The 10785-nt window shown below is 34.9% G+C and overlaps 3 protein-coding genes across 3 annotated transcripts in view; all 3 read right to left on the bottom strand.

Annotated features, from left to right (window-relative positions):
* Positions 1 to 391: 391 nt before the first annotated feature.
* LOC122258137 (uncharacterized) lies at positions 392 to 2508 on the bottom strand. Its single transcript, XM_086547936.1, has 5 exons — positions 2435 to 2508; positions 2112 to 2157; positions 1434 to 1535; positions 1046 to 1199; positions 392 to 724 (listed from the first exon to the last, which is right to left on the bottom strand). Exons 2-5 carry the CDS (start codon positions 2147 to 2149, stop codon positions 617 to 619), a joined length of 402 nt encoding a protein of 133 aa, XP_086404062.1. The 5' UTR covers positions 2150 to 2157; positions 2435 to 2508; the 3' UTR covers positions 392 to 616.
* Positions 2509 to 6332: 3824 nt separating this feature from the next.
* Positions 6333 to 8248, bottom strand: LOC122258139 (uncharacterized). The gene is made up of 5 exons (XM_086547935.1): positions 8161 to 8248; positions 7838 to 7883; positions 7397 to 7498; positions 7014 to 7167; positions 6333 to 6668 (listed from the first exon to the last, which is right to left on the bottom strand). Exons 2-5 carry the CDS (start codon positions 7873 to 7875, stop codon positions 6561 to 6563), a joined length of 402 nt encoding a protein of 133 aa, XP_086404061.1. The 5' UTR covers positions 7876 to 7883; positions 8161 to 8248; the 3' UTR covers positions 6333 to 6560.
* Positions 8249 to 9997: 1749 nt separating this feature from the next.
* The window catches only part of LOC122258138 (uncharacterized), a 2515-nt gene continuing 1727 nt past the window's right edge, over positions 9998 to 10785 (bottom strand). Inside the window, exon 5 of the mRNA XM_086547933.1 lies at positions 9998 to 10336. Within this exon, the coding sequence (XP_086404059.1) occupies positions 10229 to 10336 (108 nt within the window). The 3' untranslated portion in view covers positions 9998 to 10228. The remainder of the gene's footprint in view (positions 10337 to 10785) is intronic.

The following is a 10785-nucleotide window of genomic DNA, read 5'->3' as shown; positions in this document are numbered from 1 at the left end:
AACGAGCGGTCCTTGTTTATTTAAATACAATCTTTAATTAAATTATTACAAGTTGATTTGTATTACTCGATTATCAAGCGATTTTGATTAGTCCATGACTTACAAATTTCACCTTTAGTGTACGTCTTATGAGGGTGGATGTTATTATTGAGGTAGTTGACGAAATAAGGGCTGGTACCACAAGACTTTAGGTTTGAGCGATTTGGCGAATCGAAGTATATGTATCTAAGGCATGTACTGTAAATATACCAAGCCATTGTTTTTTTTTATTTTTTATTGTATTATAATTCTGTTATTTCAAAACAGGTTATCGGGATATTTCCAGCCTGTACAAGCCTCCCTTTAATTTCTCTCTTCATATTGCACTTCGATTTGGATATGAAATACATACATTGCTTCTCAATTTATTCCCACCAAAACGTACCATCATTCCTATGTTAAAGAAAGTTCAAAAGAAAAGAAATGAAATTACAAAGCAAGAAACTCAGGTAACTACCGATCCACCAGAGGCCATTGAGTGACAAAACCCAGCCATCGAGCCAGTACTTCGAGTCAGGCCCTTTGGACAATGGTTCGTCTCTCGGCCTCTCCTTGTGCCAGTCTCCGTGGGGCGTTACTATGAGCAAGGGTGGTACTCGTCGTCCCTGTTGCAACACAGACGCTGCTTGGTCTGGTCACCTGTCCATTCCCAGGGTCCGTCGCAGAGCTCCGAATAGGCGTACACCTGTTGAAGCAGAAAAGGCTTGTTAGGTGAAAAGAGGCTAGGAAGGAAAGATATGTGTGAATGTGTGTGTGTAACATGATAAAAGAGAGAAATATGCCGAGATGACTCCGTGCGTTATAATATACAGTATATGCATCTTGCACGAGTAGAAATTATCAGTTGATACGGAAGGACTTGTATTTTGTTTATTATAAATGGAACCTCATCAATTCAAACAGTACCTTCAATCACCCTAAGCTTATCCATTCATTCACTACATGAATATACAATCAAAATGATAATGAGTAATAAAAAAAAAAAAAAAAAAATTAAACCACTTACGTATTCCTTAATGACTGGTTTCCCGACTGCCGTGCACAAGACCTGTCCTACGGGTGTCTTGCCGTCGGAGGTGATGAAATCCAAGTCACCTCCTCCAGACAGTGCCTCGAACTCCTTGAAGCAGCGGTTTTGGCACTTGGTATGCTGGTCACAGCTGCAGAAGGAGCTCAGAGTAAGGAGACGTATTCGCTTTTGAGATCCGATTGATATGCGATGAAGTTTTCAAGAAACCAGAGGCTCAGAAAGTACTTCAAGCACAAGCTGAAAACCATGCGTATGTCGACCTTCAAGAAAGCGAATGCTTATTTTGGGAATACCTTTGTTTGCAACAGTGATTTGAGTTAAGATATTACCACTCCCAAAAACGACAGAGAGAGGAATAAATCACCTGCCAACGTCGATGGGAGGAAGTTCGTACAGCATCTTTTCGACAGTATCAAGAGTGATGAAGGCGCCACATCTGCAATTAGCCGGCTCCTGTGCCGTTGCACTGTGCAACAGAGAAGGAAAGAGTTCATATCAAGTGGGCAATCAGATGCAGGAAATAGAACTCTTGTGTTTTTCTGTTCATTTCTTAATTATAATTTATTATTATTATTCTTTATTCTTTATTATTATTATCATTATTATATATAATATATATATATATATATATATATATATATGTATATATATATATATATATATATATATATATATATATATATATATTCAATGCAGGATATAATTACGGTTTATATTTTTGTATCATTATCACTATTCATAAGCTGATAAGAAAGCTTTACTTTTCTCTCTTTTTGTTTTGGATAATAATCTGAAATAAAAAGCTTCCCTATAAGCTTATAAATACTAAGATGATCATAAGGTCAAAATATAAACAACCGTAATTATAGGAAACATAACCATCCGAGATTATGTAAACAAATGATAATACACTCAAAAGAAAGAAAGAAAAAGAAAGAGAAATAGAGAAATGCGAAGTCTATTAAATCAAACGTAAAAAAACTGAAATATATATTCAACATGAGTGGAAGAACAGTCCGGTATTGCAGAACCGATAACTCACACGGCGACAACCAATGCGAGAACAAGGCAACGGAACATCGTGCAACCTGCAGAGAACAAGTAGATTAGCAATAACATCTATAACATTTAATTCAATCCCACTGAAGTGTTTATGCCATTATATTCACCCTTCGACAAGTCAAGAAAGTACATGTTGTTTTGAAGCTTAATACTAAATGCAGTTAGAAACACAATGGTGATACAATGTTTATATATGTGGTTGGTGCCTACAAGCATCTTCTTACTTGCTTGTACAACATTCTGACATTGCTTGTACAAGTATTAGGCTACTTTTAGCCTACTTTATCGCACACTGATACTCACTTTCCAACAGTCCCTCTGGAAATGGTGCAATTCACCTTCGAAGATGCATATTTATCCCCTCCCAAAACACACAAACATGACCTTGGCCTTTTTATAAAAAAATATTCAATATCTGGGAAACTTTGCGAGTTTTTATTTATCTTTTTTTATTCCCTTTTTTCATTTCTCAATTGTGTGACAGTGTTATCTGCCAACGTTTATCAACCAGTTTTGATGTTTGCTTGTGCTTCTGGGACAAGGATTAAAATCAATAAAGGTCTAGACCACAAGATTAGGAATTAATATTGATTAAACATGTGCGCACACACACACACACACATAAGCATACATGTTCATGTGTATATATGTATATATATATGTGTATATATATAGATATATGTATATATATACATACATACATATATATACATATATATACACATACATGCACACACACACACACAAACACACACACACTCAGACACACACTTATATATATACATACATATATATATATATATATACATATATATATATATATATATATATATATATATATACATATATATATATATACATATATATGTATATATATGTGTATATATATATTTTTTATATATTATATGTATTATATATATAAATATATATATATATTATAATATATATATATATATACATATATATATGTATATATATGTATATATTAATGTATTATATATATATATATATATATATATATATATACATATATATAAGTATATATATATATATTAATGTATATATAATTTATATATATATTATATATATATATGTATTATATATATATATATATATATATATATATATATATATATATATATATATTATACTGTGTGTGTGTATGTATAATATGTATATATGTATATATATGTATATATATATATATATATATATATATATACATATACATATATACTGCAACACACTGTTGGAGTCGTTCTCTGAAGTTTCCTACAGCACGTTCACACATACTGCGGGGTATGGAGTTAACCTCTTCAATAATCCACTCCCTTAGCTGTGGTAGGGTGTGAGGGGACATTTGAACACCCCTTCTTTCAAATGTCCCCAAAGGAAGAAGTCGCAAATACTCAAATCAGGTGACCGCGCAGGCCACCCTAAATCACCCCTCAGAGACACCAGACGTCCGGGAAACATGTGTCTCAAAACATTGAGCATTTGCGACTTCTTCCTTTGGGGACATCTGAAAGAAAGGGTGTTCAAAAGTCGCCCTCACACCCTACCACAGCTAAGGGAGCGGATTATTGAAGAGGTTAACTCCATACCCGGCAGTATGTGTGAATGTGCTGTAGGAAACTTCAGAGAACGACTCCAACAGTGTGTTGCTTATTTTGGGAATACCTTTGTTTGCAACAATAATTTGAGTTAAGATATTACCACTCCCAAAAACGACAGAGAGAGGAATAATTTTTTTTTTTTTTTTTTTTTTTTTCATTTCTCAAGTGTGTGACGGTGTTATCTGCTTACGTTTATCAACCAGTTTTCATGTTTATTTGTGCTTCTGAGACACAGATTAAAATCAATAAAGGTCTAGACCACAAGATAAGAAATTAATATAGTTTACACATGCGCGCACAGGAGACTTTTGAACACCCTTTCTTTCAGATGTCCCGAAAGAAAGAAGTCGGAAATGCTCAAATCAGGTGACTGCGCAGGCCACCCTAAATCACCCCTCAGAGACACCAGACGTCCGGGAAACATGTGTCTTACCTGATTTAAGCATTTCCGACTTCTTTCTTTGGGGACATCTGAAAGAAAGGGTGTTCAAAAGTCACCCTCACACCCTACCACAGTTAAGGGAGCGGATTATTCAAGAGGTTAACGCCATACCCCGCAGTATGTGTGAACGTGCTGTAGGAAACTTCAGAGAACGATTCCAACAGTGTGCTGCAGTTAACGGCTGCCATCTTGCTGACATTATTTTCAGAACATAAGGATTCTAAATGGTATGTTATGCTAACCTCGAGAATAATAAACTTTCTTCTCTATGTACCTCCATTACTTTTTTATAGCTCCTCAAAACTGCTCAATCGGTTCTGCCCCACCCTGTATGTTTGCAATTAGATTAGCAATAACATCTATAACATTTAATTCAGTCCCACTGATGTGTTTATGCCATTATATTCACCCTTCGACAAGTCAAGAAAGTAGACGTTGTTTTGAAGATTAATATTAATGAAGTTATAAACATAATGATGATACAATGTTTGTATGTGTGTGGTTGGTGCCTACAAGCATCTTACTTGCTTGTACAACATTCTGACATTACTTGTACAAGTATTAGCCACTTTCAGCCTACTTTATCGCGCACTAATACTCACTTTCCAACAGTCCCTCTGGAAATGGTGCAATTCACATTCGAAGATGCATATTTATCTCCTCTCAAAACACACATAAACATAACCTTCGCTTTTTTATCAAAATATTAACTGTCTGGGAAACTTTGCGAGCTTTTATTTATCATTTTTTTTCTTTTTTTTATTCCTTTTTAATTTCTCAACTGTGTGACGGTGTTATCTACTTACGTTTATCAACCAGTTTTCATGTTTGCTTGTGCTTCTGGGACAAAGATTAAAATCAATTAAGGTCTAAACCACAAGATAAGGAATTAATATTATTTACACATGCGCGCGCAAACACACACGCACGCACACACACATAAACATACATGTTCATGTGTGTGTATATATGTATATACATATATACATATATATGTATATATATACATACATACATATATATACACACACATGCACACACACAAAGACACACACACACACACACACACACACACACATATATATATATATATATATATATATATATATATATATATATACATATATATATATATATATATGTACATATATGTATATATTTATATATTTATGTATATATATATATATATATATGTACATATATGTATATATTTATATATTTATGTATATATATATATATATATATATATATATATATAATGTGTGTGTGTATGTATATATGTATATATGTATATATATGTATATATATATATATATATATATATATATATATATATATATATTGCAACACACTGTTGGAGTCGTTCTCTGAAGTTTCCTACAGCACGTTCACACATACTGTGGGGTATGGCGTTAACCTCTTCAATAATCCGCTCCCTTAGCTGTGGTGGGGTGTGAGGACGACTTTTGAACACCCTTTCTTTCAGATGTCCTCAAAGAAAGAAGTCGCAAATGCTCAAATCAGGTGACCGCGCAGGCCACCCTAAATCACCCCTCAGAGACACCAGACGTCTGGGAAACATGTGTCTCAAAACATTGAGCATTTGCGACTTCTTTCTTTAGGGACATCTGAAAGAAAGGGTGTTCAAAAGCCGTCCTCACACCCCACCACAGCTAAGGGAGCGGGTTATTGAAGAGGTTAACGCCATACCCCACAGTATGTATGAACGTGCTGTAGGAAACTTCAGAGAATGACTCCAATAGTGTGTTCTAAATGGTATGTTATGCTAACCTCGAGAATAATAAACTTTCTTCTCTATGTACCTCCATTACTTTTTTATATCTCCTAAAAACTGCTCAATCGGTTCTGCCCCACCCTGTATATATATATATATATATATATATATATATATATATATATATATATATATATATATACTTACAAATTTCGTCTTATGAGGGTGGATGTTATTACTGAGGTAGTTGGCGAATATACCCAGCCATTGTTTTTCTTTTTTTATTATTATTATTGTTTTATACTTCTCTTATTTCAAAACAGGTTATCGGAATATTTCCAGCCTGTACAAACCTCTATTTAATTTCTCTCTTCATATTGCACTTCAATTTGGAAATGAAAAACATACATTGCTTCACAATTTATTCCCACCAAAACGTACCATCATTTCTAATTTAAAGAGAGTTCAAAAAGAAAAAATAAATGAAATTACAAAACAAGAAACTCAGGTAACTACCGATCCACCAGAGGCCATTGAGTGACAAAACCCAGCCATCGAGCCAGTACTTCGAGTCAGGCCCTTTGGACAATGGTTCGTCTCTCGGCCTCTCCTTGTGCCAGTCTCCGTGGGGCGTTACTATGAGCAAGGGTGGTACTCGTCGTCCCTGTTGCAACACAGACGCTGCTTGGTCTGGTCACCTGTCCATTCCCAGGGTCCGTCGCAGAGCTCCGAATAGGCGTACACCTGTCGAAGCAAAAAAGGCTTGTTAGGTGAAAAGAGGCTAAGAAGGAAAGATATATATATGTGTGAATGTATGTGTGTGTAACATGATAAAAGAGAGAAATATGCCGAGATGACTCCGTGCGTTATAATATACAGTATATGCATCTTGCACGAGTAGAAATTATAACTTGATGCGGAAGGACGTGTACTTTGTGTATTATAAATGGAACCTCAACATTTCAAACAGTACCTTCAATCACTCCAAGCTTATCCATTCGTTCACTACATAAATATACAATTAAAATAATAATGAGTAAAAAAAAAAAAAAAAAAAAATCATAGGAAGAAACAAATAAAACCACTTACGTATTCGTTATTGACTGGTTTCCCGGTTGCCGTGCACAAAACCTGTCCTACGGGTGTCTTGCCGTCGGAGGTGATGAAATCCAAGTCACCTCCTCCAGACAGTGCCTCGAACTCCTTGAAGCAGCGGTTTTGGCACTTGTTATGCTGGTCACAGCTGCAGAAGGAGCTCAGAGTAAGGAGACGTATTCGCTTTTGAGATCCAATTGATATGCAATGTAGTTTTCAAGAAACCAGAAGCTCAGAAAGTACTTCAAGCACAAGCTGAAAACCATGCGTATGTCGACCTTCAAGAAAGCGAATGCTTAGTTTGGGAATACCTTTGTTTGCATATTTAGGTCAAGATATTACCACTCCCAAAAACGACAGAGAGAGGAATAAATCACCTGCCAACGTCGATGGGAGGAAGTTCGTACAGCATCTTTTCGACAGTATCAAGAGTGATGAAGGCGCCGCATCTGCAATTAGCCGGCTCCTGTGCCGTTGCACTGTGCAACAGAGAAAGAAAGAGTTCATATCATGTGGGCAATCAGATGCAAGAAATAGAGCTCATGTATTTCTGTTCATTACTTAATTATGTATATTTTTTTCAATGCGAGATATAATTACGGTTTATATTTTTGTATCATTATCACTGTATTCCTAAGCTGGCAAGAAAGCTTTACCTTTCTCTCTTTTTGTTTTGGATAATAATCTTGAAACCAAAAGATTCCCTATAAGCTTATAAATACTAAGGTAATAGATAATAAGGTCAAAATATAAACAACCGTAATATATATTCAACATGAGTGGAAGAACAGTATGGTATTGCAGAACCGATAACTCACACGGCGACAACCAATGCGAGAACAAGGCAACGGAACATCGTGCAACCTGCAGAGAACAATTAGATTAGCAATAACATCTATAACATTTAATTCAGTCCCTCTGATGTGTTTATGCCATTATATTCACCCTTCGACAAGTCAAGAAAGTAGATGTTGTCTTGAAGTTCAATATTAAATGCTGTTATAAACCTAATGATGATACAATGTGTGTATGTGTGGCTGGTGCCTACAAGCATCTTCTTATTTGCTTGTACAACATTCTGACATTGCTTGTACAAGTATTAGCCTACTTTTAGCCTTATTTATCGCACACTGATACTTACTTTCCAACAGTCCCTCTGGAAATGGTGCAATTCACCTTCGAAGATGCATATTTATCTCCTCTCAAAACACACAAAAACATGACCTTCGCCTTTTTATCAAAATATTCAATGTCTGGGAAACTTTGCGAGTTTTTATTTATCTTTTTTTTTATCCCTTTTTTTCACTTCTCAACTGTGTAACGGTGTTATCTGCTTACGTTTATCAAACAGTTTTCATGTTTGCTTGTACTTCTGGGACAAAGATTAAAATCAATAAAGGTCTAGACCACAAGATTAGAAATTAATATTGTTTACATATGCGCGCACACACACACACGCACGCACACACACACACACATGAACATACATGTTCATGTGTGTGTATATATGTATATATATATATATATATATATATATATATATATATATATATATATATATACATATATATGTATATATACATACATACATATATATACATATATATACACACACATGCATACACACACAGACCCACAGACACGCACACACACTCAGACACACACACAGACACACACACTTACATATATATGTATATATATGTATATATATTTATATATTTATGTATATATATATATATATATATATATATATATATATATATATATATATAGAATGTGTGTGTATATATATATATATATATATATATATATATATATATATAGATATATATATATATATATATATAATATATATATATATATAGAATGTGTGTGTGTATATATAATATATAAATATATAATATATATATATATATATATATATATATATATTATATATATATATATATTATATATATATAGAATGTGTGTGTATATATATGCATATATAAATATATATATATATATATATATATATATATATATATATATATATATATATATATAGTGCAACACTGTTGGAGACGTTCTCTGAAGTTTCCTACAGCACGTTCACACATAGTGCGGGGTATGGCGTTAACCTCTTCAATAATCCGCTCCCTTAGCTGTGGTAGGGTGTGAGGGCGACTTTTGAACACCCTTTCTTTCAGATGTCCCCAAAGAAAGAAGTCGCAAATGCTCAATGTTTTGAGACACATGTTTCCCGGACGTCTGGTGTCTCTGAGGGGTGATTTAGGGTGGCCTGCGCGGTCACCTGATTTGAGCATTTGCGACTTCTTTCTTTGGGGACATCTGAAAGAAAGGGTGTTCAAAAGTCGCCCTCACACCCTACCACAGCTAAGGGAGCGGATTATTGAAGAGGTTAACGCCATACCCCGCAGTATGTGTGAACGTGCTGTAGGAAACTTCAGAGAACGACTCCAACAGTGTGTTGCAGCTAACGGCCGCCATCTTGCTGACATTATTTTCAGAACATAAGGATTCTAAATGGTATGTTATGCTAACCTCGAGAATGATAAACTTTCTTCTCTATGTACCTCAATTACTTTTTTATAGCTCCTCAAAACTGCTCAATCGGTTCTGCCCCACCCTGTGTATATATATATATATATATATAGATAGATAGATAGATATAGATATATATATAAATACTTACAAATTTCGACTTTAGTGTACATCTTATGAGGGTGGATGTTATTACTGTGGTAGTTGGCGAAATAAGGGCTGTTACCAGAAGACTTTAGGTTTGAGCGATTTGGCGAATCGAAGTATATGTATTTAAGGCATGTACTGTAAATATACCCAGCCATTGTTTGTTTTTTTATTGTATTATACTTCTCTTATTTCAAAACAGATTATCGGGATATTTCCAGCCTGAACAAACCTCTATTTAATTTCTCTCTTCATACTGCACCTCGATTTGGAAATGAAATACATACATTGCTTCTCAATTTATTCCCACCAAAACGTACCATCATTTCGATGTTAAAGAAAGTTCAAAAGAAAAGAAAAAAAAAAGAAATGAAATTACAAGAAACTCAGGTAACTACCGATCCACCAGAGGCCATTGAGTGACAAAACCCAGCCATCGAGCCAGTACTTCGAGTCAGGCCCTTTGGACAATGGTTCGTCTCTCGGCCTCTCCTTGTGCCAGTCTCCGTGGGGCGTTACTATGAGCAAGGGTGGTACTCGTCATCCCTGTTGCAACACAGAGGCTGCTTGGTCTGGTCACCTGTCCATTCCCAGGGTCCGTCGCAGAGCTCCGAATAGGCGTACACCTGTCGAAGCAGAAAAGGCTTGTTAGGTGAAAAGAGGGTAAAAAGGATATATATATATACATACATATATATATATATATATATATATATACATATATATATATAAAGCTAGGTTGGATGAGAGACAAGAAAAAGGTCACATGGATCAGGCAACAAACAAAAGTAGAGGATAAACTCAAGAGCATCAAGAAGAAAAAGTGGAAGTGGGCTAGACATATATATCGTAGACAGAACAATAGGGGGACAAAGAAAACAGAATGGGAAATACACGACACAATAAGACCAAGGGCAAGACCAATGACTAGATGCCGGGATGAAATAACGAATTTCACAGGAGTAAACTGGGATCAGAGGACACAAGACCAGAATGACTGGAAAAGATTGAAAGAGGCCTACGTCCTGCAGTGGAACGATACAGGCTTATGATGATATATATATATATATATATA

This window comes from Penaeus japonicus, unplaced genomic scaffold (assembly GCF_977035675.1).
Source record: "Penaeus japonicus unplaced genomic scaffold, GWHDUDI00000001_assembly GWHDUDI00000020, whole genome shotgun sequence".
In the NCBI taxonomy this organism is placed as follows: Eukaryota; Metazoa; Arthropoda; class Malacostraca; order Decapoda; family Penaeidae; genus Penaeus; species Penaeus japonicus.
Note: the sequence above shows the minus strand (reverse complement) of the source record. Positions and strands in the feature narration are given on the sequence as shown.